The sequence below is a fragment of the Mucor mucedo genome, assembly GCF_025094135.1.
Source record: "Mucor mucedo strain NRRL 3635 chromosome Unknown EV154scaffold_53, whole genome shotgun sequence".
NCBI classification, from domain to species: Eukaryota; Fungi; Mucoromycota; class Mucoromycetes; order Mucorales; family Mucoraceae; genus Mucor; species Mucor mucedo.
The window spans coordinates 197,213-224,190 of NW_026252337.1; the positions used below are offsets into that span (position 1 = coordinate 197,213).

The 26,978-nt window shown below is 36.9% G+C and overlaps 9 protein-coding genes and 1 non-coding gene across 10 annotated transcripts; 6 read left to right on the forward strand and 4 right to left on the reverse strand.

Moving 5' to 3' along the window:
* The first annotated feature begins 1,208 nt into the window (after nucleotides 1-1,208).
* On the forward strand, nucleotides 1,209-2,156 carry EV154DRAFT_511071 (ribosomal protein L10-domain-containing protein). The gene has a single exon (XM_051601772.1). The coding sequence runs from the start codon at nucleotides 1,220-1,222 to the stop codon at nucleotides 2,147-2,149; it is 930 nt and encodes a 309-aa protein (XP_051457052.1). The 5' UTR covers nucleotides 1,209-1,219; the 3' UTR covers nucleotides 2,150-2,156.
* Nucleotides 2,157-2,252: 96 nt separating this feature from the next.
* EV154DRAFT_511073 (uncharacterized protein) lies at nucleotides 2,253-4,990 on the forward strand. The gene is made up of 2 exons (XM_051601773.1): nucleotides 2,253-3,028; nucleotides 3,091-4,990. The coding sequence occupies exons 1-2, from the start codon at nucleotides 2,611-2,613 to the stop codon at nucleotides 4,908-4,910; spliced, it is 2,238 nt and encodes a 745-aa protein (XP_051457053.1). The 5' UTR covers nucleotides 2,253-2,610; the 3' UTR covers nucleotides 4,911-4,990.
* An 824-nt stretch (nucleotides 4,991-5,814) lies between these two features.
* Nucleotides 5,815-7,006, forward strand: EV154DRAFT_538346 (periplasmic binding protein-like I; the record flags this gene model as incomplete). The annotated part of the gene is made up of 4 exons (XM_051604265.1): nucleotides 5,815-5,968; nucleotides 6,026-6,175; nucleotides 6,231-6,642; nucleotides 6,805-7,006. The coding sequence occupies 4 exons, from the start codon at nucleotides 5,815-5,817 to the stop codon at nucleotides 7,004-7,006; spliced, it is 918 nt and encodes a 305-aa protein (XP_051457054.1).
* Nucleotides 7,007-7,876: 870 nt separating this feature from the next.
* Nucleotides 7,877-8,780, forward strand: EV154DRAFT_421769 (uncharacterized protein; the record flags this gene model as incomplete). The annotated part of the gene is made up of 3 exons (XM_051596051.1): nucleotides 7,877-8,118; nucleotides 8,177-8,454; nucleotides 8,491-8,780. Coding segments are annotated over 3 exons (810 nt in total), but the record flags the coding sequence as incomplete, so codon positions are not given.
* An 864-nt stretch (nucleotides 8,781-9,644) lies between these two features.
* On the reverse strand, nucleotides 9,645-10,299 carry EV154DRAFT_511083 (uncharacterized protein). The gene is made up of 2 exons (XM_051601774.1): nucleotides 10,219-10,299; nucleotides 9,645-10,144 (listed from the first exon to the last, which is right to left on the reverse strand). The coding sequence occupies exons 1-2, from the start codon at nucleotides 10,270-10,272 to the stop codon at nucleotides 9,833-9,835; spliced, it is 366 nt and encodes a 121-aa protein (XP_051457056.1). The 5' UTR covers nucleotides 10,273-10,299; the 3' UTR covers nucleotides 9,645-9,832.
* Nucleotides 10,300-10,370: 71 nt separating this feature from the next.
* On the reverse strand, nucleotides 10,371-12,319 carry EV154DRAFT_248318 (WD-40 repeat-containing protein). Its single transcript, XM_051594593.1, has 8 exons — nucleotides 12,017-12,319; nucleotides 11,580-11,957; nucleotides 11,445-11,523; nucleotides 11,315-11,382; nucleotides 11,140-11,260; nucleotides 10,867-11,079; nucleotides 10,697-10,807; nucleotides 10,371-10,635 (listed from the first exon to the last, which is right to left on the reverse strand). The coding sequence occupies exons 1-8, from the start codon at nucleotides 12,148-12,150 to the stop codon at nucleotides 10,576-10,578; spliced, it is 1,164 nt and encodes a 387-aa protein (XP_051457057.1). The 5' UTR covers nucleotides 12,151-12,319; the 3' UTR covers nucleotides 10,371-10,575.
* Nucleotides 12,306-15,076, reverse strand: EV154DRAFT_465476 (glycosyl transferase). The gene has a single exon (XM_051597690.1). It carries the CDS (start codon nucleotides 15,024-15,026, stop codon nucleotides 12,363-12,365), a length of 2,664 nt encoding a protein of 887 aa, XP_051457058.1. The 5' UTR covers nucleotides 15,027-15,076; the 3' UTR covers nucleotides 12,306-12,362.
* A 5,071-nt stretch (nucleotides 15,077-20,147) lies between these two features.
* On the forward strand, nucleotides 20,148-20,378 carry EV154DRAFT_421730 (uncharacterized protein; the record flags this gene model as incomplete). Its single annotated transcript, XM_051596048.1, has 1 exon — nucleotides 20,148-20,378. A coding segment is annotated over one exon (231 nt), but the record flags the coding sequence as incomplete, so codon positions are not given.
* A 669-nt stretch (nucleotides 20,379-21,047) lies between these two features.
* On the reverse strand, nucleotides 21,048-21,128 carry EV154DRAFT_t70. Its single transcript has one exon. It is a non-coding gene; the product is annotated as a tRNA-Ser (tRNA).
* Nucleotides 21,129-22,925: 1,797 nt separating this feature from the next.
* Nucleotides 22,926-25,015, forward strand: EV154DRAFT_564234 (uncharacterized protein; the record flags this gene model as incomplete). The annotated part of the gene is made up of 7 exons (XM_051605829.1): nucleotides 22,926-22,950; nucleotides 23,326-23,815; nucleotides 23,869-24,251; nucleotides 24,315-24,381; nucleotides 24,563-24,615; nucleotides 24,672-24,731; nucleotides 24,810-25,015. 7 exons carry the CDS (start codon nucleotides 22,926-22,928, stop codon nucleotides 25,013-25,015), a joined length of 1,284 nt encoding a protein of 427 aa, XP_051457060.1.
* Between the last annotated feature and the right edge of the window lie 1,963 nt (nucleotides 25,016-26,978).

The window sequence follows — 26,978 nt, forward strand, 5'->3', positions numbered from 1 at the left end:
AAGAAAGGTATTATTAAAACCAAGGAGTTTATTGCTTTCTTTGCCTGTTTGGGTCAGGAAGAGAGTCTAGATGTTCCATTAATAGACGATTATCATCTTCGCTTGCCCAAGATATCGACTTTGTGACAATCCTAATTGAGTTGTAACAGCCTAACTTGGCGTATCCATTTTGGATGGAAAGGACAGCTGATGGGTTTTGATTAATGGCATCGCAGATGTACTTGAAACGAAGTCCGAATGCATTGAGCTGAAAGATTTCAAGGACATCCGTTCCTCACCCACCCAAAAATGACCATCTTTTTGTGCTGTTGGGGTGACCAAATGTCGTTATCAATCAAGCGATATATCTTCTTACCGTTGACACTAAGCGCGTAGTAATGTATAAAATACATTGCGACAGAAATCCATTTCATCATTCCAGAAGAAATGAAAGTTATTGCAGACTCATATTCCAACAACGAAAAAAAAAAAAAAATGACATCCAATTATTTTGCTTATATACGAGTTGAAGCTCTTCTTCCACAACGTCTGGTTCTCTGTTTGAAGAAATTCAAAGCTTTCTTAAACAAACGTTGTAATAACTGCTGAATATTCTCAGGAATATATATTTCATAAATTTGGCGGCCAGAAACATATTGCCGCTTCTTTTCTTATCTCTTATTTTCATTTATCTACCTTCAAAAAAGAAAAAACGCGAATAAGAAACGAGACCTACCAACAACGTTTTTTCGCGTAACTGGTTAGTTTGAGTAAATTATATTTTAACTTTGCTGAGTTAATGGTAAAATACACCCTTCATAAGATTAGGTAATATTTTACCTTTAATTTATAACCTTCTCAGCTTTATATCTTACAGCATAATGCTCGCATAAACTGTATAAGTACACAAAGCTTAATCTGTAAATAGTGAATACGAATCAAATTTCAGCTATTAACGTATAAACACAGAGTGTTTTACATAAAGCAAAGTCTCCCGTGAGGATTCTGACAATCGTCTGTGCCTGATTTTAGACAGGTAAAGATGACGGAACTTTAAATAAAAGGGTCCGGGCCGGAGAATCCCATTCTGTATATCAGGAACCAGACACTGTGGGCTATACTGATCTTTCTTCATCTGCCAAGGTAAAAAAGAAAAAATTGTGATATGGCATCCATCCGATGTACTAAAGCATACATACAGTTTCTTTAAACAGTTTCCTCGAACAGTATAATAATCAACATGTCGAAGAGAGAAAACAAGGTCAACTACTTCAAGAAATTGAACAACTACTTGGATACCTACAAGTCCATCTTCATTGTCAATGTTGACAATGTCAGTTCCAACCAAATGCATCAAATCCGTTTCAACCTCCGTGGTGAAGCTGTTGTTCTTATGGGTAAGAACACCATGGTCCGTTGTGTCCTCAAGTCCTTGATTGGTGAGCGTCCCGAACTCGAGAAGCTCCTCAACCATGTCCGTGGTAACATTGGTTTCGTTTTCACCAACGCTGACCTTAAGGAAGTTCGTGAGAAGATTGTCTCCAACCGTGTTGCTGCTCCTGCTCGTGCTGGTGCCGTTGCTCCTTGTGATGTCATTGTTCCCGGTGGTAACACTGGTATGGAACCCGGAAAGACCTCTTTCTTCCAAGCTCTTGGTATCCCAACCAAGATTGCTCGTGGTACCATTGAAATTGTCTCTGATGTCAACCTTGTCCAAACCGGTACCAAGGTCGGTACTTCCGAAGCTGTTCTTTTGAACATGTTGGGTATTTCTCCCTTCACCTACGGTATGGCTGTCGTCCAAGTTTACGATGCTGGATCCGTCTTCACTGCCGATGTCTTGGATGTTGAGGAGTCTCAATTGGTTGCCAACCTCTTGGCTGCCATCCGTGATGTTGCCGCTGTCTCTCTTGCTGTCGGTTACCCCACTGTTGCTTCCGTTCCCCATTCCATCATCAACGGTTACAAGAACTTGTTGGCTGTCTCTGTTGCTTCCGATTATACCTTCCCTGGATCTGAGCAAATCAAGGAGTTCATTGCCAACCCTGAAGCTTTCGCTGTTGCCGCTCCCGTTGCTGCTGAATCCTCCAACGATGCCCCTGCCGCCTCTGCTGCTGCTGAGGAGTCTGAGGAAGAGGATGATGATATGGGTTTCGGTCTCTTCGATTAAATTCCATCTCTTTAACTCTATAGATGTGTTCTCTTAAAGAAAAAGTGTATTTACTTCATTGTTACATAATAAACTCTTTTTTTGTTCATAAAGAAAAAACACGATTTAATAATGCAGGGTGTAAAAGAACATAACAATGGAATGATGAATTATAGCTGTCGAAATGAGGAGGCGTGCTCTTTTAATTACTGTCGAAACTGTCAGATGCATATCAAATTCTCTCGTGAAAAGACTAGGAACACTACGCTCCTTTTATATTTTGAGTGAGGAGTTGTAAACCCATCTCCCTCTTTCTGCTGTTACTCTTTACTCCTTAAATCATGCCCCTTTAAAATAATAGAGGGAAATTCTGAGGAGAGACTTTTATATATGTAAACATAAAAGGGAGTTTTCCATGGTCCTTCTCCCTCTCTCTTTTCTTCTCTTTATTTTTCTTTTCTTTTCCTACAAGAAACGCGTCCATGAGTCGACACCATTACGAAGAAGACAGTGACGGTAGTCAACACCAACAACAACATGGACGCAAGAACACGTTCTCTTGGTCCTCCACCAGTTCCTCCAACTCCACTTTACTCTCTACTCACTCGCTATTAGAGGAAGTAGAGGAGATGTCATTTTTAGCGTCGGATTTTCGGTTTTTGGACGGCAGCAAGAAAATGGAGCGTTTGACGGCTATTCTGAGTCGAGCAGCGTCGCATGGAGATTTACTGAGGCTGAGACAGATCATCACGGATACACGACTCAGCCCGTACATTCAGCTGGATGCATCTGATGATGAAGATGGATCCACGCCATTGATTTATGCTAGTTGTTTCGGTAAATTGGAAGTGGTCCAATACCTATTACAAGCGGGAGCAAAAGTCGATGTGCAAGACAAAAGTAAACGCATGATTTTTTATAAAATGTTGTAATGTCAATCATACTAAACAAAAAAAAATTAGTTGGGTGGACGGCACTAATGTGGGCTACGACAAACGGCCATAGTCAAATTGTGAAATTACTATTAGAATCTAGTGCATCGTCTGACACGAAATCAATCAGTGGCCGAACCATTTTTGACTTGGTGGATGTTGAAAACCAAAAGATGGTATCCATTTTATCACCTCCCGCCACGAATAATAACAATAAAAAGTCGAATTGGCGAAGAAGCTCGATTGTGGAGAAGGAGAAAGAAAAAGATGAATTACAAGACCAGTTAGAATCATGTGAGGCTAGTTTTAGATCAGTCCATAAATTTGTGTGGGACCAATGTTTGCCGGATCAAATGTTTGTTTTCGCTGAAGACGAAATAGATCATATTCTGAATGTATCCATCTCACATCTCAAATTACCCATGAAGTCTCGCTCTGAAATTTACGTGCCTGCAAACATCATCTTTTTATGTGCTCGTTTTGCTCATTATTACACCTGTCGTGAACTAGTACATCAATTAATCTCAAAAGCCGTCTTCAAAATAGATGCCGTGGTAAAGACGAATTCACAGGATATACATATCATGGCTTTTTGGATAGCCAATCTTTCACAATTGCTATTTTATTTAAAAAAAGATGTAGGTCTTGTAGCTGCTACGGCAGAATATCAGTTGGAAATATCAGAGTTAATATCAGAAACCTATACATTGTTGGTGACTGATTCAGAAAAGAGAATGGATCGTATCTTAGAGCCGTCCATGATTGAATACGAACAGTTAGGAGGATTGGAAGTAGTGGAATTCGCAGATGATTGGCAACGTTTCTTTCGGCGCACACGATTCTCATCGTCTTCTAACCGGCGTTCCCTAGGCAACAGTATACCAGCGCAAGTGGAGTTACCACCGCAACCTTCACGTTCTTCCTTAACACCACAATCTGTCACATCATTATTAACATCTATACTATATGTGCTTCAATCGTATGATGTACATCCAGTGATTGTGATTCAAGCCATGGCACAACTTTTTCATTTCCTATCGTGTGAGATGTTCAATCGTATTTTATACAACAAGAAATATCTCTGTCGAAGTAAAGCATTGCAGATCCGAATGAATTTGACGGTGATTGAAGAATGGGTACGAGAAAACCATTTACCCAGCACATTAGGAGGATATTTCAATCCTGTCGTGCAGCTCGTTCAGTTATTACAATGCGTTTCACAATTACAGGATTTGATGGATTTTATAAGCACGACGAAATCATTTGATTTGTTAAACCCTATGCAGATCAAACGACTCGTTTTGAATTATCGATATGAAGTATCTGAGAGTAAATTGAAGGAAGAGATTGAAAAGTACACGATGCAAATAGCAGAAGATACGGTCAAGAGTATTCAAAGTGAACAAAGCCAAGAAAGGAGGTCATCTATTGAAAGTCGACCGAATAGTATCTCGAGTTTAGGTAGTTTATTACAGAGCATGTCACAGCAAAAGAACAATCGAAAATCACAATTATCCATGACGAGTAATTCATCAGATACAGATAGCTACAGCCATGATCATGAGAATGAAGAAACCAACTGCGTCTCAGAAAAGAAGGATTCTAAATATATGCTACCATTTTCATTACCAACCACCACCAATATGGTTCATTCGGGCTGGGCTAAAAACAAACAAGATAATGATGATGCATTGGACTATAACAGTATGAGTTTATCTGATACCATCTATTTTGAATTAAAGACTAAATTATCTGCAGAAAGAGAGAAAAATGCAAGAGAATCCAGTATCATTCCTTCAATACCAGAAGAATGGCTCGAACGATTAGACCATCATTCTGGTCAATATTAAACTCCCTGTTTGTAATCTTCTTTTCCCCTTATTATTATGATTTCCAATTGCATTTCCCCTTTCACTGTGTAACTGTATACTTTTTTTTTTTTTTTTTTTTTTTTTTTTACATCAAAAAAGACCATCATTCTAATAAAGTTGTGGGCCGTCTATTATACCGACAAGCAGCTAAGAAAAAGAGGCACCAAAGGAGAGGGGGGTTAGGTTATTGGAGGAGGAGGGGTTGAAGGGGACAGAGGAGAGGCATGTCTCCTTTTTTTTTTATATGTCCACGCTTACCCCTTTATATTTAACTCGGGAAAAAAGTTATTGTCACCCTGCATTGTATTATTATCTTTCTCTCTTTCTTTTCTCTTTTTATTTTTTCATATATAAATAAATTTCTTTGTTCATTTCCACCACGATTTCAACATTTCGAAATTCATTAACCAGACAACGACAATGACACAGCAAAGTGTCTTGGGTTTACCCTTTAACTCTTTAGCTTTTGGAAAATTGCTGGTGGATGATTTGTATAGTAATATCAATCAAACAGATAATAGTACAGTATTTATCACGCCTCGATACAACACGACGGGTAAAACAGAGCTCAAGGTAAAATCATCACAAAAGCCACCTTTTCTGTACACCCACCCACGCCTAAACTGTTTATTTTTTCCTCTCCCTGTAGATTGGTGTATTACTACCTTTTACACAAAAAGATGATAATCTTACAGCACAAATCGTATGGGGGTAAAAAAAAAATTAAAATAAAAAATTTCATGCAAAATCATAACCTGTGTGTAATAGTGGATCTTCGGCAATACGAATGGCCGTCAATGACATCAATAGCAGACAGGTCATTCCTGGTGCTTATATAACACTGATCGAAAAAGATTCGTTTCCTGATTCATCACTTGACCAAATGTCTGTAACAAATGCAGTGTATGCATCCGTCACTCTGTTACAGCAAGGTGTCATTGGTGTTATTGGTGATATTTCCAGTTCCTGGACAAGTCTAAGTGCCCTCATGACTTCCACCTTGGAAATACCACAATGCTCCTTCACAGCTAACGCCAGTAAAGTGCTTTTTTTTGTTTCTTATTGCACCATGTATTTATCATGTTTTTCTTTAGTTGCATTTTCAGACAAGTCACAATACAAGTACTTTTTTAGAACGATACCAACACAAGTCATTATCGCCGATGTCATGCTTAACTTTGCATCGAAACAAGGATGGAATAAGTTGGGTGTCTTGTACACGGATGATCCACTTGGTCAACAATGTAAATCACACTTGTCATTCTCTTTTTAAGATGTATTAATATAAATATACCTTAGTTTATCAACGCGCCTTGATTCAAGCTGGGAGTATGGATCTTCATATCCTGCAATATCAATCGATTCCATCTACACAAACTACCGACGATTACTTGAACGCTTTAACCAATATCACTAACGGTGGCGCACGTATCATTATGGTTGCTGCCACATCTACACCACAAGTGGAGATCTTAATGCAGGCACAAAAGATGGGCCTCATCAATAAAAACTATGTTTGGCTCATGATGGGTGATACTACCACTGAATTATTAAAAAAGATCTCTCAGCATAATGTCAATTACACTACAGATCAAATCAATTACGATGCACAATATCAGGGTCTTTTCTTTTTCGATAATTGGTTGTCCTTAACTGGATACCCGCCATTTGAAACTTTTTTAGATCAATGGGCATCATTAAATCCAGAAGCGTAAAAATTTATATAAATGTTGTTTGCTTATAAGTTTTTTTTTAATGTTTTATTTATAGATATCCATATGCCGGTTATAGGAACATATCTTCTTACGAAGGGTAAAAACAAAATACATGTATAAAACATAAAAGTATATTTATATCACAAGTTTAAAAATAGGTTAGCGTATTCATGCATGATGCTGATGGCCGAAGGATTTGGAAAAATCATCCATAGCAGTAAAAACAAGACAGATGAATTAGAGAAATTGGCTTCAGGACAACTTGGTGACGATATGCTGCCGTCTGCATTTAATATTGGCTACGTGGGACCAGAAGGCCCAATGAACTATGACTCGAATGGAGATTTAACATCAGGGTAAAATGGTTACTAATTTTCCTTATTTAAATAACAGGTTTGACTCACTTTTTGGTAATTTAATAGAAACTACCAAGTGTATAATTTACAGCACGGTATTCGAACTATTGTTGGTAAAAGTACAGGTGGTATTCTTAATATCACTGATAGACCCATGTTTTTTGACGGTTCTTATGAGGTACGTTTTAATAGTAGTTTCATGCCACTACCACCGCTTTTTATGTATTATATATTCATGTTCTATTCCTTCTCCCTAAAGCCTCCTTTGGATTCACCGCCAAGTATACCTTTAAACCCAGATATTACATCCCCTATATCCCATGCGATATTAGCATTGTCCTCTGCTGGTATACTCTTTTCGTTGGTCTGTTTTTTTATTGTTCTATTTAATCGCAAGCATGAAGTTTTTAAGGCTTCTAGGTAAGGGCATTGTTTATTGTTTATATTTGTAAAGCTAATGTCAATTGTACTTTAGCCCACTTTTTTGCTGTCTTGAACTGGTTGGGTTCGTATTGACTTATATTTCTGTGGTGATGATGATTGGCATTCCTACACACACTTCTTGTATTGTTACACCAGTGACCTTTAGTCTAGGCTTCTTGCTTGTTTTAGGGTAAATGAAAAAAACATGTAATGAAGAAAAAAGTCGTATGATAAAAAAATTACAGAAACTTACTAACATTCTGGGGCTCCTTAAAAGAAACATGATTGCCAAAAATTACAGAATCTATAGAATTTTTAATAACATCTTTATTACCCGAAATGTCATTACAGATAATCACTTGTTAAAAACAGTAGCAGGTCTTATAGGCATTGAAATGGTAAAATCTCATTCATCGCTAACAAAAACATACATACTAAAAAAAAATTCTAGATTATTCTGGTGGTAGGATTATTGGTTGCAAAACCTATCCCGACAAAATTTGATGTGTCTTTTTCAACACATTATTGGTCTTGTGAAGCAGAAGGGAATAATAAGGTGGTTTTTTTGGTCCTTTCTGCTGTATATGCTGCTTTCTTGCTCTTGTTTGCCACTTTCCTTGCCTACAAGACTCGGTTTGCAGGCAGACAGTATAATCGATACAGCGAGTGTAAGCAAATGGGTCTCTCTGTATAGTAAGTTGCTTAGGACACAATTTGTAAGGAGATAAAACTAACAAAAAAACATCTGTAGCAATATTTTATTTTCTGCATTAGTTGGATTTGCAGTAATCGTAAACCCACTGGCAGACTTTTATACGAAATACTACATCGATGTGATCTCTATTTTATGGGCAACCACGTTTTCATTACTTATTTTGTTCCTACCTAAACTACAAGCTTTCTATCGTTTCCGTTTAAAAGAGCGACGTGAAGAACAGCAGCAGCAACAAGAAAAGTCCTCGTCCGGTACAACCACCACCACTCGTAAATCCATGTTTTCATGTCTGAAATCATCCGGTCCTAAACCGAGTTACTTTGAGCATGGAAATACAAATACAACAACAGGTATCAGTGAATTGATGAGCTTGGAACAGATTCTGGCGTCCGACGAACCTGTATTAGAAGACGACGATAATAGTCTAAGACGTCGCAAGCCTAGTGCGATTAGTACTACCACAACAGCGGACAATGGTGGGAGCAGTAACTTTATTGAGGTGCATGAGGGAGAGATGCCTATTCGAAAAGTGTTTCGTTATTTTCCTTTTTTGTCGCAATGGGAGATGCATCACATCATGGTATTTCCATGGTTAGGATACTTTTCACATTTCTCGGTAAGCGTTGTAATATATAAGTGATGCTTTTATTTAACTAAGCAAAAATCTATAGAAATTTGCTAAAAAGGGAACGGTTATGTCCTACCATCATGCATCTATATATTCTGCTAAGCTAGAAGATTACGTTCTTAAGGTGCATGGCCAAGGATGGTGCGATATGTATATTCAACTGCCGAATTTGAACGCGATGAATACATGGGAGCAATGCTTTAACCAAAAGAAGCCTGACTATTTAGATTTCCGACGCAAGCCCACCGGAGAAGAGCAAGAAGTATTGCAGTCTTTGGATATTGTGTCCGGTCATCATCCACATGATATGTTAGAATCAGGAATGTCTGAAGATCACTTGCTAAGGAGGATGAGTGATAGATCGTCGGATGAAGATGCAGCTACTGTTAAACCTACCACTTAATTACTCATTTATTATTGTACACTATATAAAAATATTCCCCCACACACCCCCTAAATGTAATTGTTATCTAAAATCATGAAATCTTGTGTAATCTTTAAGTTTCGTTCTTTTAGCCTTTCTATGTTGTATAGAGGGCATGACTGTGATAATTTATAAATGAGGATAGAAATGACAGCTGACAGAGAGAAAATAATAAGACTACTAGAGGATTGTCAAGATGAAACTATTTTGCCTCTCATCTTGTGATACCAAAAGCATGGGTTTTTTTTTTTTTTTTTTTAATTACAATTTTTAATTTCTGGAGTGATTTTCGTTGGAACCTAAAGCACCCCGCGCTTTCCGTTGAGTCATAATGAACACCCGTGAGAGAGAAATAAATCTATTTTTAAAGTCAGGATCAAAAAAGATCAGATAAAAATAAAGACGAATCTTATTGGCTACTGATGTAAAAATTAAATCTGATAAGACATGGGTTTGGAGAATTACAGAGAAAAAAAAAAGTTTATTATTGTACAGAAATATGATATTTTTTGTGTTGGAAAAAAGAAAGAGAAATGAATAATTAAGGCAATGCATGTATGTAGTGAAGAAAAGAGAGGGATAGAGAAAGATATTTTTTTTCTTGTTTTGTAAGGGTATATGTGGGATGAAAAAATAGTATTTAGAGAATTGTCTTTGTCCAGGAGGATAACAAGATGGGAGAAGGGGTTGTTGTTGGCTTCTTTTTTTGTTGGTAAAAGTGTTGATACAGAGAGTCCTGAGGTGTGTTTAGTTGAAATGCAGGCACTTCTTTAAATGATGCAATAGGAGATAAACATGGTGATAGAGATGCAGTGGAAGATGATGAGGCGGTTAAAGTAGGTGATGGTGAAGAACGGGGAAAGTCCTTCAACTCTGCATAATCATATCCTAACAACGGATGATGATTCAAAGCATCTGATCTAAGACAATCTTCAGAGCAGTAAAGAGAGTTCTATGTGATGTATATAGAGTGTGAATATTTCTATACTATGTGTGTGTGTGTGTGTGTGTGTGAATATAACTTACGGAGAATGGGCTGATAGCATTGTCACAATAAGTACACCAGTTGAGATCGCTCATTTCGTTATAGATAAATATTTGTGTAATATAGAAAAGAAAGAGAGAAAAGAAAGTAAAATGTCTGACTCTCTTTCTAATTTATAAAAAAAAAGGTTTGGCTCGGGTCCTATTTTTGTCTGTGCCCCTCTTTTTTCTATTTGAGAGTGTACTATAAACGTTGATATACGATTGGCTGACGATGACGGAACAGGGGAAGAAAAGGGGCGATAGGAAATATAAACCCACTCACACACTCTCTTTTTCACAGTATCCACGTGCATATGATTATTATTATGGGACACACTTACAATCATTTTTGTTTATTTATTCTAATTGAGACGATGCAACTTCTAAAAAGTCTGTGTTTGCATAGATATTTCTTGACTACAGAAAAGAAGGATGGTTTCAGCCAACTACTATAATATTTTTAATTATATTTACTTACCATTTGCCAGACTTGAACAACATTGTCTTCTGCAGCACTTGCCAATACCCATCTATCGTGAGGGTTCCAACTAAAATCTGAAATTCTACTTGTATGACCACTATGAACAAACTTTTTTTTTTTTTTATAAAGTTAATGGTTTTTCCCTCCTACATTGCATCAGTGTTTACCATGATTTCTGGAGGACCGTCTTCAGCGTCCTCTGGTGTTTGCTCTTCACCAATATGTCTCAAGTCCCAAATAACAATTCTACGATCTGTACCTGCTGATGCCAAGATGGGTTCATCATGGGGACTCCAGGATACCTGCGTGACCTCTCCTTCATGTAACTCCATTGAGTGTAATTTGTTATCAATTTTACGAATATCAAACAATCCAACCGTCTAATTTAAAAAATTCAATGAGGGAATACTCCTTGTGAATCACATCATCGTATATTTTACCTTGTCAGTACTGCCTGTAGCTATCATCCAATCCTTAGTAGGATGAAATGCCACTGTATTCACTTCTGCCTCATGAGCCTGCACACTTTGAACTGCTTTGACAGGATCACGACAATCCCAACTATTTTCTTCTTATAAGTGGATCGTTACTTTAAATGGCTTTTGTATGACCTACATTTTTAATTTCATATCATCAGCTACTGATGCAAAGATAGAGTCATTGGCGGAATTCCAACTCACATCCTAAAAAAAATTATAAACCAATCAGTTCACCACATTATTCCCTTTTTTTGTTTATTATGTACCTCTACGCAACCCGTATGACCTTCATATCTTTGATAAGGCTGTAATTCTCTATCGCTATTTGGTGCTAATCCAATATCCCTAATCATTTTTTATAAGCTATCTTTTTTTTTTCCAGTTATCCAATTTCTGCTTACCAATGACACACAGTGTTATCAAAACCAGCACTAAGGAGATGATTCTTTTTGGCTGCATGAGGGTTCCAAGCCAGACCATAGCCTTCCATCGTATGACCTTTTAATCTTAAAATGGGGGAAGTTTGAGCACGGTCAAACACGAGAACATCTCCATCCCGTGTCTTGGTTGCGAAAATATTCGGTTGGTGGGGTTGATAACGTGCCTTATTCACTTCTCCTTCATGACACATTTTTTGTGTAATGTGCATCCTTGTCTTTTCTTCCGCTTGCTTAGAATTTTGCTGAGGAATATCCATTTCTAAAATCTGTGCATAATTATCTTCTTCGTCGTTGGTATGTGTACCGATCAATAACTCTTGTTTGATACATCCATCCGTGCTATGAAAAATGCACAGGTCAATTATCTATATTTCTTTCTTTTCAGCGCACAAGCATACCTTTCTTTGGTTGGAAGCCATTGGCAAGTTAACGTAGGCCAGGTTAGGTTGTGCGTGATCACCATGTCGTATAAAACAGGTGCTGTCTTTTTCCATTGAGAGTAATCTTCTTGGATTCTCTTCTTTTCCTCCATTTCCTTCTTGACTGTTTCATTTTATTTTATTTTACATGGTGTCAGTGACAAGGGCTAATTGCTTTTTACTGCCTCCCCCTTACCTTCGGCCATTGTTATTATTGAAAAAAAGAAATATTCAAATAAAATTTTAAAATCATCACGTACAAACGCGGTTTTTTCAGTCACACACAAAAAAATTTATTTTAATAAAAAAATAATTACAAAACTCTTTACTTCTTTTCAATAGTAAAAGGCTTAAGATTCCAAATTTTATCAGCATATTCACGAGTAGCACGATCAGCAGAGAAGAATCCCATACCGGCTGTACACAAGATGGATTTCTTGGCCCATGTTGTCTTATCCTTGAAAAGAGCATCCACCTTATCATGTGCATCCAAATATTGTTCGAAATCAGCCGAGATCAAGTAATAGTCACCGCCATAGGTCAACGTATTGATCAAAGGACCAAAGACAGAAGCAGTTTCAAATCCACCAAATTCACCGGCTTGAATAGCATGAAGCACAACTTGAAGATTGGGATCCATGGGGACGCCATGATACTTTTGATGATGACGAATATCAGCGACCTTGTCAGATAAAGTACCAAACATAAAGATGTTCTCTTCTCCAATCTCATCACGAATTTCAATATTGGCTCCATCCACTGTACCCAAGATTAATCCACCGTTCAAGACAAACTTCATGTTGGAAGTACCCGAAGCCTCCGTACCAGCAGTGGAGATATGTTGAGAGATATCAGACGCAGGTACAATGATTTCTGCAAGCGAAACATTATAATCAGGAATATAAACAACCTTTAAGAGATTATCAATTGAATCATCATTATTCACAACTTGGGCAACTGTCGTAATTAACTTGATAACCATCTTGGCAATGTAATAACCAGGAGCTGATTTACCACCGAAAATCACAACACGAGGGGTTAATTCTTTACGTTCTTCGGCGCTCAATAATTGAATGTTCTTGTAACGATAAATGACACTCAAGATATTCATAAATTGTCTCTTATATTCATGAATACGCTTTACTTGAATATCAAAAAGAGCATGAGGGTCAACAGAAATGTCCAAATGAGTCTTGATCCAATCAGCCAAACGAGTCTTGTTTTGCAGCTTGACATCAATCCACTTCTTTTGGAAAGATTTATCCTCGGCATACTTCTTGAGGTTCTTCAATTCATCCAGATGAGTTACCCATTTCTTAGATCCCAAAGTCTCTGTAATCAACTCACGGAGAGCAGGATTTGCTTGATAGAGCCAACGACGAGGAGTAATACCATTGGTGATGTTGATAAACTTCTCGGGTCCGTAGTACTTGATGAACTCGCTGAATAATTCGGTCTTGATCAACTCAGAATGCAAGGCGGCTACACCATTGACGGTGTGAGAGCCTACCACAGCAAGATAGGCCATACGCACTTGTTGAGGGTTGCTTTCTTCAATGATAGAGACACGATTTAAGAGGCCACGATCATTCTGGAACACCTTTTCGAACTTTTGTAAAAAGAAGAGATTAATGTCGTACACGATTTGCATGTGACGAGGCAAAATCTTTTCCATCATAGGCACGGACCAACATTCAAGCGCCTCGGGTAAAACAGTGTGGTTGGTAAAAGCAAACACACGCGTCACAATATCCCACGCATCGTCCCATTCAAGTCCTTCGATATCAACCAAGATACGTTGCAACTCAGGAATGGCTAAAGTAGGATGGGTATCATTCAGTTGAACAGCAACCTTATCGGGGAATTCCTTCCAGGCGGCATTCGTATGCTTGAAACGATAAATGATATCTTGAAGAGAGGCACTAACAAAGAAATATTCTTGCTTCAATCGGAGTTCCTTACCAACGTTATGGTTATCGTTGGGGTAGAGCACGGATGTCAAATTTTCAGCGTTCTTTTGGTCAGCAACAGAACGATCATAATCACCATCATTGAAGGAAGCAAAATCAAAAGTCTTCAGAGATTTGGCAGACCAGAGTCGAATATTACCACAACCTTTAGTGTCGTAACCTGGAATAGGTACGTCATAAGCCATAGCCTGAACCTTATCTCCACCTTCCCAGGACATACGAGATTCGCCCTTCTCATTTACCTTGGTAGCAACATAACCATAAAATTGTACTTCATACTTAATATCACTACGAGGAAACTCCCAAGGATTACCATCCGCGTTTAACCAGTAATCCGGTACCTCAGTTTGGTAGCCTTCGTTATTAATTATTTGCTTGAAGATACCGTATTGATAGCGTAAACCATAACCCCAAGTAGGATAATCCAAAGTAGCAGCAGCATCCATATAACAGGCAGCAAGACGACCCAAACCACCATTACCTAAAGCTGCATCACGTTCTTGTTCCAACAAATCCTCCAAGCTGAAACCCAAATCTTTCACACTCTGTTTATAAGCGTCCTTGACCTCCAAACAATGAAGAGCATTATCGAGAGCACGACCGATAAGGAATTCCATAGAGAGATAGTAACAACGCTTAGGATTTTGTTGATGAATGGCTTCTTGTGTGAGATTCCAGTCTTCCAAGAGGCGGTCACGAACAGCATGCGCCGTGGCTTGATAGACTGCCATTTTGTCAAGATTATACGGGTTGCGACAAAGTGTTTCCAAAGTATGACTGACGATATCCTTCTTGATGGATTCAACATCATTCTTTTTAGGCTCTATATGTTGTTTCCACTCTTTCAGGGCATCAGATTGAAGTTGGACGTGATGCGACTTGGTGAGTGTAGGAACACTGGTGGGTGTGACGGGATCTTTATTATCACCATCCACGTGAATAATGACATTGGTTAAACGACGTGTTAACTTTGGCATCGAAAGACGTCTTGGTCTCTCTGAAGTAGGAGTTGTACTCATTTTTTTTATTTCACCAGATAAGAAAGAAGAAGAGAAAAAGAAAAGGAAGTGTGATCTGACCCGTTTTTTTTTTTACCCTTTCTTTATATTCTTTCTAGCGGAACGTTAAAAAATACGGGCGTCAGCTGAAATCTCAGTGGATGTAAAAACGCATTAACGTTTCCCACGGAAAATCTGTAAACCATAAATAACATAATGAGTAAATTTTTCAGTCGTACACCTTGATGGGAAATCTAATCTGGGTATATATCTGTAAACATATTTTTCCCGTCATGATCTCATCACTCTCTTGTTTATTATTGTTTTCTTGTGCTTACTTTTTTTTTTCCAATTTTTATGCGCTGATTTTTGGACATGACGGACTTAACAAGCGGGGATTAGGACTTTTGACTTGTCCAGGCCCTTTGAAACAAATCATTATGTAATCATTCAAACTTGTAGAATATTCGGGTGCACTGACGTAATTTTTAAAACGCGATAACAGGTGTAACGAGGCTTTCTTGTCAATTGCTCTCTTGAATAAAAAAAAACCATCTGATACATGTTTGTTCATATATTTAGTCGGATGACGAAGTAGTGATCCTTACGTAAGAATAAAAAATAGCCTGTCCGTCAATTCTCACCGTTTATTTTATTGTTATCTATACAATCTATCATATGTTCCAAAATATTCTATATTATGTTGCTTTTTTTTCAATAGGAGTACTAACCCTTATTTATTTCACTTTGATCCATAGCAGACGAGACCAGCAACTTGCTTTTTAGTGAATTCAAAAGAGGAAATATTAATTTACAATGTGAGAATCAGAGAGATCTTTTTTTCGATTCAGCCAGCTAACTTGATAGGTGCATTTAATAAACGCATGAAAAGGGCTGCCGCATGCATAGTTCCTAAAAAATATGTTTACATAGTTACGTGTTGATTTTAAAGCGGCCGAATTGAGCACAGTCTGAAGAGTATTTATATTCATACTTAGTTACGAGAAAGAGGGAAAGTATCTATTTATCAGAAGAAAATTCAGGATGTTGAGACAGCAAGAGAGATTTCAATATAGCCTAGCTTTTTTTTTTCCCTCATTTGAAGTTCTTGTGCAAGCATACCTAGGACATGCAAAGATATACATTGCTTGCATATGCAACCTTTGAAAGGTGGGTATATCTTTAATACACTCTCGGTAGAGGAACACCTTGCAGATATCAAACTTAATTCTAATCTGTGTGACGTTCATTTATTTGTTTATGCGTCTAATGAAGTAAAGAAAATTGTTTCAATTAATCTAGACATTCACGAGTTACTTGTGGAACACCTCTTCTAAAAATACTGAAGGTATACATTATGGCATTCTCGCAACTGATTACACGGAATATATCATTGTTGCTGTTAAGTGTAACCTTTTTTTTTGAAAGCCCTTATCTATTCATCTTTTTGTATACTTGCTTGGTCAGTATTTATGTGATTTTTTTTCCATTGATCCGGCAGAAGCTGCAAAAAAAAAAAAAAAAAAAAAAAAAAAAGTGGTTGTACGATAAATTTTTATAACACGAATTGGATAATATTTGCAAAGCTCTGTATTTTAAAATGCCAAGATAACTCAGTAAAAAAGAATCAGAAATATCTGAAACGTATTCTAAAGGAAAACTTTGTCCTTAGTATGATTTTGCGAACTTTGTCGTTGCAGCAACTTTCTTGAAAATGGTCGCTGCAATTATTTACATAAATTTTTAAGTACCTTAGTTCTTGTTTAGTTTTTTTTTAGATTGTAACAATTACCAGGTTTTTGCGTATCGACTGGTTTTGCCTTTATCTCGTCTTGATTTTCTTATCATCTTTTTGCAAAGGAACCAAAAATAAACTTTGTTCGTTCTTTGTCATAATCTGATTCAGTCTCATAAGCCAATTTTAAGTGAGTATTTACCTAATGCAACTATACAAAGTGCTTTCTTAAAAGTATTCCTACGCTCATTCGAAGACACACATACCTTTATATTTTATACTCCTTAGTTAACAGTTTATGGTATGGTGCTCACTGATTAGAAACTTTTATTTTAGGTAAATAATTTTTTCCATAAATTTACAAACCATCATTCTAGCAATTTCTCAGGTTCTATTCAGGGCTGCTATAATGTCGTAAGATATATAGGGTTTACTAAGTAAAGAGCGAGCCATTATATATAAAGAGTCCAAATAGCTACCTGCGTATTCTCATTAACCAATGGTGAGCGAGGGTTTAAAAAATGTAAATATAACCATGAGCATTTTGCCTCTAGACCACATATAAACTTGTCAATGGGCGGTTTGTTTGTTATATATAAAATAATTAGACTGATAGCTGAAGTTCCCTTTGTACTCTCGTCTTAAATGAGCCATACGTTTTCAAAGTTTTATTCCGGAGTTTCGCTAAATTGCTGCTGCCAACGTTTTTTTTTTAATGCGGAATATCACTGAGGTAATTGTTTGGGTGTTTTAGACACTACATGTACAATTTTATATTTTTCTTTTAAGTCTGTATATTTTTATATAATTTGACTGCGTTTTCTTCGTTTGCGTTAATTATAAAGAAGTTGATAAGGCAAATAAAGAAGGACATACACTACCAAATAATTGACTTGTGCTATTGTATGTCAGATACATATACAAAAAAAAAGCAGAAGCTTTACTGGCAAGTTTAAATAAAAAAAGTATTGTAAAATAAGCATAAAGAGTAAAATAAAATTCTTAAAAGGTGAGTGGTATATCACAAAACTGTCTCATTACAGTAACAACTACTGCCATATTTGGGTACAATTCACTTAAGAATAATAGATCATGAAATCAAAACAACCTTTGATGCCGCATATCAGCATGTGGTATTTGACAAAGATAATATACTTGAGAAATAATGAGATAAAAGTATATTTTTATTCGAGGTGAAAATAGACTAAAAAAATCTGCTGCTATGAAATAATTGATCCATTTTACATTGCACAAATCTTCTGCGTTTTAATGATGAGTCAACCGTTCTGGTCTTTGAATAGATCTATACTTTGTTTCCCGCCTTGGATTAAATGAATACTACTCGTTAGAATTTTTTTCAGTTATCGTTGTCCCATATCCGTGAATTGGGAGCACGAGTATTCTAGAAAATCTCAAGTGTTACGAGACACCTATTTATCAGATCATGCAACGGTATTATATTGGTGGCAAGATTTAGAGAGAGAAAAAGGAAGAAAGACGAAATAGGGATAAAGATTTTGAATATTGAGTCTATGATGGCCAAAAACAGCACCAAAAACTTATGTACAGTCAACGAAGTAACCGAATGAAAGCAAATCATGTCTTCCAATATTGATACGCTCCGCAATTTTTATAATTCTCCAAAAAGATTTTCACATAGGAGCTCCAGAATCAAAAGTTTGCTGATCGGCTTTGTCAAAAAGAAAGACATCATGTGTCACTCATCAAAAAAATAAAAAGAATCATGTTTGTTGGTGATAGAGAATACTGTGTAGGCTCAAGATGAAGAAGATTCAGCCTCTATGGTGGGTTGAGGAGACTAAAACAGCATTTAAGATATACAGCTGTTTGTACCACTAACGACACTGTGAAACTTTTTATCGGTCCAATTTTTTAAAAAAAAATGAAAAAGTTAGACCGGCGGTAACGGTCCAAAAATTGGACCGATTTTATAAAAAATCGGTCGCATTTTTGGACCGATACTGATGATTACAAACGATGGTTTTGGCAAATAATTCTATTGGATAATAATACAGTTTACGTATTCAGTTCACGAGTTGCTACCCTTGTAAACCCAAAAATTTAGACATCATATATTGAATAAAAAAAAGACATTTTATTGAAAAAAAAAAGAAAAAGAAAAAAAGAGCCACAAATGTTTGAATAAATAAACGCACAGATTGGTTTTACAGATGAAAGACGAAACTAACCCGCCCATACCAACTTATTGAGCTAGTAGTTACAACTGTTATAGACAAACGCGTCTGGGCGGTACTTACCTATAATAAGAACTAACGTTAATAACGAGTATAAAAAAGATAAAAAAACACATCATACCTTAATAAAGAAACAGGTCGTCCGGGTCTAAATTTACAAGCAGTAAACGTACAGTAAATCTATAGACATATATTGATATTAATAACAGGAATGAAGGTGACTATAGCGATAAATCTTACCTCGAAAAGAATGTAGTTCATCTACCATGAACGCAAACACAATATTTATTATTCATAAACTACATCAAACAGAGTTACATAACTGTAAAAGATTAATTTTATGTTAAATTATGGTATCGATTATTATACATACTATTTCATGGTCATTTGTCAAAAAGAAAACAGAAAAAAGGAAAAAAAGAAAGAAAAAAAATATTAGATTTATAAATAATGATTTTTTAAACTCAATAGATATTACGTACAGGAACGGTACACACAAACATAGAGTACTCTTCCAGTGCGTTTGATAGGTATTTTCAATGACCCTTTGACCACTCTTTTGTTTCCTATAACTTGTCTCTTTACAAGATGGAAAAAATGGGGAAACTAGAAAGAAAAATCTAAGAAGGAGGGTGATTTCAATAAAAAGTGTTGCGGCTATTTATTGAGTGGCAAAAATTTGGACATAAAGCCCATGGCTTTTGATACTATAAACATTTTATTTGTAATATATATGTGACAAAAAAAATGTCAATACTTTGTCATAGAGACATTTAAAAAGTGAATATGTTTTGATAGTTATTCGTCCGTTAAAACTAGCGAAGAAGTGAAAAAAAAAAAAAAAAAAAAAAAAAAAGCGTAAGTCAATTGAAAGCACGATACAAAAAAAGCCTAATCGTGTAACACCAAACGCGTAATGAACAAGATACACTTTTTGACCCCCTGTTGCGGTCACCGTATTAACTTAATAAATTTTCTTTTAATCATATAAGTTATATAGGTATCGTAATATATGTTTATTAAACTACAAAACTCGATTTTGCAGTGATTTTCATTTTTTTTAAAAATCGGTATCGGTGCAATCTTTAAAAAAGACCGCCGGTATCTGTAATTTCTAAAAATTGCACCGATACCGGCGGTATCGGTCCAAAATATGTTTAGACCGGTAAAAAGTTTCAGGGTGCGAACATAACATCACAAACATGCAACTTTTGCTTTCAAAAACTCCGGCATCCGTACGAAAGAATTAAGAACAAGCAGAACAAGACTGTAAGCGGCCCTTTCATATGTCACAATCTGCATTGTCTATCAGTTGCTTTAAATCAAGCCACTCACGGGAGAGATACACTTTTCGCAGCAGCTATAGCTTTTCCTGGTGCTTCCTTTGACCCAAAAATAAGTCAAAAAAAAAAATACTTATGAATTCTATCAAACTTCCACCTTTTTATGTAAAGAAAGCAAGGAGCGGTCTACCGTTGATGACGCATAATACCTATCATAGGGTAAGTCCCAAATTTTATTTGTATCATTTTTCTATTCCACCAACTAGAATACATTTCAGTATGTTCCATTACACTGTTATTGTAATTACAGCGCGCATATGTTCATATGTACTAATAGTTACGCTTTGTACTACCCCAATACAGCAATGAGTTAAATAAAATCATAAAATGAATGAAAACAAGCGATTTACACCTTAATTTTGAAATTTGGGTTTGTGAATTATTCAAGAGTTTATAAAATTGTCGATTGTCTTAACGTCTGGCAATTAAGTATTTGTAACACAGCTGTACGCCGTTGTTAATATTGTTTTATGGGAGAAAAAGATGATCTTTATTAATACTCTGTGTGTTGGGCCGGTACCACTGTTCATACAGAGGTGGAATCGATGGACCAAGCCAGCAAGAACAAACGACGACTGTCGTGAGACTTATAGTACACGATCCAAGTTACAAGATATTTAGTTAGGAGATCAAAAGATGATTTTATTACAATTATGAATTATTCTATTTTATCTCTAATTAATATTAAGAGACCGAAAAGGTACGACACGACTACATGAACTACAATCTCAAAAATGTAAAAAAATATCGTCACCAGCAGGGTTTGAACCTGCGCACGTAAACGTATGTGATTTCAAGTCACACTCCTTAACCACTCGGACATAGTGACGAAACTTAAAACTCTTAAGTTTGTAAATGTTTATGGATCTAATGCTTTCAAAAATCACGTGACTAGCCGGGTTAGTCCGACCCGAAGTCCGGACCTTGACATAGACATGCCTCTAGAAATCGAACTTAGGCTCAAGAAGAGAACCTGTATATACCACCTGAGCTATACTATATATAGTAATTTCTCTTATATACCACCTGTCGGACCATAACCGGACAATAGATGTCCGGTAGGTGGTAGATAGCCCATTTTATGTGTAGATATGGATTAATAAAACGTCATTTTTTAGGCTCATAATATCCTTCATTTTGCTTTCTTCAAGGTGTAAACTTGGATTAATAAATCACTATGTTTTAGGCTCACAACGAGCAACCCAGCTCGATTGTTTTTTTTTTTTTTTTAGTTTATATACGAGGAACCGACCTATAATTTATTCTGTTTCATTTTACTTAATTTGAACAAAATGGAATACCATCCCGTTCAAAATGCTTTAGATGAGGCTATTTACAACAGTCAGTATCAAACGTCTGAAGAGATTAAACGACACTTAAAGAAATGGGCTATCGAAAATAACTTTGTTTTAGTCGTTGATAAGAGTGAGAAAGGTGTACGTGTCGTTCTTCGCTGTAAGCACGGAAAAGCTTGTAGAACTACAGTCAGTAACCTTGAAGAAAGAAAGAGAAATCAATCAAGCTGTAAGAATGAATGTCCCTTCCTGTTCAGAATCAAGTTTTTGAAACTTGAACAAATTTGGGTAGTAGAACGACCTATTGAATCCAAGCAAGAACACTTGCATAACCATGTCTTATCCACGGAGAGCATTCAAGTAACCGCAGAGGGAAGAAAAGGCGTCATCGGTCAAAGCACTGTCAAGCTTGTAAAAACATTAATCCAAGCGGGTAACAGTGTTCCTGAAATACTTAGAACACTCGGAGGTCGTGATGGTCAATCAACCTTGTCTTACGATGATGTCAGAAACTGGAGAGCTGAAAATACCACAAAACTCAATACCAACTCGCTTGATAACGATGCCAGAAATCTGGTTTCCTACATTGGAAGTAAAGGTTATTTGGTTTCGTATGATAAGGCTATGAGTGGCAGTGAAAGCAGGTGTTCATTGACATCCATTTTCTTTATGCATCAATGTACACTAGAGGAGGTAACTAGCCGAGGCGAGGTCTTTGTAATTGACGCCACCTATAAGACCAACAATTTAGGTATGCCTTTGATCTCCATTCAAAGCGTATCACACCTGGGCGGCAAGTCTCTCATGTCAACGCCAATTGCATATGCATTCGTTGCAAATGAGAAGATTGAGACCTATGTTTGGTTTTTAAAGGCATTCAGACAAGCTATTTTTTCCTGCTCCCGTGAAGACTTGAACCCTGTCTTTGTCACGGACAAGTGCTCGGCATTGATGAATGCACTTGAGCAAGTTTTTCCCAGCAGTCAGACCATGCTTTGTACCTGGCATATGAGCCAAAATTTCAATAAGGAATTAAGCCATATCTTTCTGAAGGCTGAAGATAAGCAAAAATGCATTGATCTCATTCGTGAGATGATTGTTTCTTACACAGAAGAGGAGTTCAACACCACTTGCGAGAAGTACAGAATAATTGTTACTAATTCTTTGTTGTTACAAGTGATAAATCGATGATAATTTAGGAAAAATGACAAGTAAGATTAACCAGATTGCAAAAATTCACTGAACTTTTATTAACATAAAATTTAGGGGTCCTTTATATACATATTGAATTCGACCTCCTTCTTAGACAGGGCTAGATGACAGGCAAGATTATGACTGACATGCCATATCTTGAAAGTAAGTAATCCAATGAGAATCATATAATAGAAGAAAGAGTGGTACACGTTTCTATAATAGGTCTGTAGTGTCACTTGACGCGTACATTTAAAAGTCATCAAAGTACATTCAAAAATTTATCATGTTTGTACTTTTAAACCTCGCTTGTCATTGGCCTCCGCTAATCTGATTAGTACAATATATTAATAATGTCTTTTTAGAATAATTGTATAATAAATGTATACTTTTGTACTTGTATTTAGCTTGATGAATATCGTGCTAGTTTGTTAAGTCAATTGTGAATATTTAATATGCAACATTAAAAGAAGTGTTTATAAAATTATCGTAATGGATAAAAATATGCTGTGTAGATCAAGCATACATGAATATATAAAGCTCGATCACAACAACAAGACAACTCTTCGTATAAGGCTCAAGAGTATCTTGAGAGTAATTGGTTGGCCTGTAAGGATAAGTGGGCTGGTTATCTCACTCGTATGTACATCCATTTTGGATGTACTACAACTCAGCGGATTGAGGGTACCCATAGTGCTCTTAAGCGCGGGACAATGTCAACCAGATTGGACCTGCTTTCTGCGTTTGACGAGGATGATCAATATGTGAAGCGTCAAGCCATCAGACAAAGCACAGCTAGCAACAAAGAGGAGTATTATGTTGATTGTGCGATCAGAAACAACCAGCAACTTGTGAACTTGATTGGTAAGGTGTCATCAAAGGCTTTGACAACTATCCACAAAGCCATATTGAAAGTATCCCTTATGTCCGAAGATATAAAGCTTGCCGCTCGTGCCAATTCTTGTTCTGCAGCGACCGTATCTGCTACGCTTTGCCTTGTAAACATGACATTGTCAAAATGGGTGACAGGGTTTTAAATGTCGAAGAAATCAACAGCCGTTGGTTGTTGAAAAATGTTCCCAGTGTCATTAGCAACAATGATATCCAATTGTCGAGTGTAGATGCTCCAAGCCACAACAGTTTTCGTGAGAAAGTATACCTCGATCAGTCAGGTATCGAGGATGAAGTAAGACAGTCGGACCAGTTCCGTAGCATTTTGGCTGAAGCTGAAGTAAAATACCGCGAGTGCCAATCAGTCACCGAATCCAATGCACTTGGTGATATGTTGAAGAAGGCTTTGGAGGATCACCGAAAGTTTGTCGAGGAGTTCAGAAGTATGGACGGTCCAATCGGACTACCCAAAGCAGACCACATATCAAAGGTTGGCCGTCATGCTAAGGAAAAAAGTTTTTCTCCTTGGCGTCAAATTAGTGGGGCTGTTAGCAAAGCCAAGCAAACCAAGGAGGGTAATGTATTCATAGGCTCAGAATAACTCATTTTCTTACCATTTATGAATGTTGTATTTATAGACGCTGTTAAGCATGCTGTTAGTGGCAAAAACTATGTCGTCAAGAGGGACACATGTGATAATTATGGGTCAAGAAATAAAATGAAACTTTTGATAACTTTATTGTTTTTTTATAATAATAAAAAGACAAGGAGGATCCGTCTAGTTGAATAGTTAATTTCTGCTTTTATATGAGGTTATTAGTAGTCACAATAATGTCAATTATTGTGGATTGTGATCGTGTAACCTAATTCGACTACGGTATAATAGGGCTAAATACCACAACACAGCTGTTTTTTACATTCCCAAGAGAGCCAAGCCATGTAAGAATCTTTTAAAAAATACAACATTATTTTTACTAATTTAAATATTTATACAGCCGAGAATACCGAGTATGAGGCTGGAGAACGCCTTCATCTTCCTAAGAGGGCAAAGATTTGTAAAGTATAAAATTTAATGAAAACACATCTTCATAGTGTACTCATTCATCAATATATATATATATATGTGTGTATAGCTGTCACGAACGAGAATTTCGAGATTCTCACCGAAATCTATGTTGACAAGGATCTTCCTCGTAATAGTTTTACAGAAATTGTGAATGTTGGTGATGATGGCCACTGCGGGTTTAGGGCTCTGTCTTACCAGGTCTTTGGAGACGAAGAGTGTCATGAACTCATTTCATCATGTCCTAGATCATGCCTTGATTTTAAACCCTTGTGAAACCTTGTCCTAAAATCTAATATCAGTATACCTTGTCCGCTACCAAACTCCCTGTAAAACCTTGTACCCAAAATAATATCAGTGTACCTTGTCCGCTACCAAACTCCCTGTAAAACCTTGTACCCAAAATCATATCTGTATATCTTGCCCGCTTCCTGAATTCGTTGTAAAACCTACCACCAATCTGTATTCCAATATATTTCCCGCCTCTTGTCCGACTCAACCTTAGTAAACCTTTTTCCGATCATCTATTACTTCATATCCCAATCCAGTTTTCCCGCCCGTGTCAAATCAGAGATATTCCCCGAACCATCTAATTATTCAATGTCAACTAAATCCAGCCTGCTATTACTCGTCGAATCTCAATTACTCATCCTTGTCAAATAATCTGCTCATGATATCTGTTCCGTAAAGTCCCTTGTTAATCTATAATTTAAACCCATCGTAGCTTTTCCCATGTATAAGAGATAGTATAAATAGATGCTAGTTATTTATTAGAAAAACGTTATTCTGGATCTTAGTCCTAACCCCTTCCCCTTCTCTGAAATAAACTTCTTTATTTATCATTTTTACTCTGACTCTCGTGTCACCAAGTAGTCTTCTTTCTGTTCTTGTTCTGTTTCTGACAGAGAACGAGCATCAGTAAATAATGAGGTTACTGATGTTCCCAAAATAAATAAAAATTTTCATAATTGTCAAGAATTCCAACTAGTTGATACGGTGGTCGATGGAGCTAAGGAAATTATGGCGAATGTAATTCTGACCAATGGTTTCAAACGGAGGGCTATGGCGCCTCTATCTGTTGAAGCTATGCCTGGATCCTCAAATCGTAAGGTCGTTAATTCTGGGTTTCAAAAGCAAATTAAGCGCAAGACTAGGAATGAGGCTAGACGGTACCCTGTCAAATTAAAAACGTCAAAAATTTGTTCTAAGCGTTTAGGAACCGAAGCGAGAATATCTATGGCGGAGTGGTTATCTTTAGACAAGGAGGCTGCTGCTGAAATCATCGATGGTATCAGGTATCTTCGTGAATCCAAGTTTGTTGCTAGGAATAAGTCTGTTGGTGTAACAGATAAGGTCATTGCTGATTTGAAGGATTTACCTGGTACTAATGCTCCCATGGAAGTCAAAGAGGTTGATATCAATGATGATTTTTCTTTAATTGCTTCTGATGAAGATTATGGTGTTGTTTCAGGTCGTTCTACTAGCTCTGATGCTATGGAACTATCTGAAGATGAAGGTGACTTGGAGTTTAGTGATGCCGAATCTGTTTATAGTTATCCGTAGGATTTTCAGAAGATGTAATCAAGCTCTCCTCTTCGTGCTATGATTTTTATAAATGGTAAATCCATCGAGGCGGTGTTTGATACTGGTACGTCTGTTTCGATTTTAGGATCGCAGGTTTGTGCTGCTGCTGGTCTGGTGCCGAATGGTGATAGTCTACACCTTATTGGATGTAACGAAGATTAAGTTCCTAAACCATCTAATGTTGTTATGGATGTACCGGTTGAGATAGGTGGTAAAATCAGGCCTGAGCATATGGCGGTGCAAGATGGCTCAGAAATTTGTTTGTTGGGTGTCCCATGGTTCCAAGCGTATAGTGTTTCTCTAAATTTGGCTCACTCCCAGATAAGGGTGCCAACATTGTCTGGCATAATCAAGGTTCAAGGACGTACTTCTCATGTTAATCGTATGCCTTTTAAGTCCAAGCAGGAACAAGGAATCTTTGTTGTTGCGGCCGGTCAAAAGTATTGTAGTACTTTGGAGGATGACCTGATCCCTGGTGATGAAAACAACAGTACTAATGACAAGAAGGTTCTGGAGTATAATTCTGGCAATATCACTGAAGGTGTTGATGAAGAGCTGCGTGAGGTGATCGAGAAGTGTAAATCTTGCTTTTCTGAGGTCTCAGGTCTTTGAAATAGTCGATTAACACAAGTATAAATACGAGACAGAAAAAAGA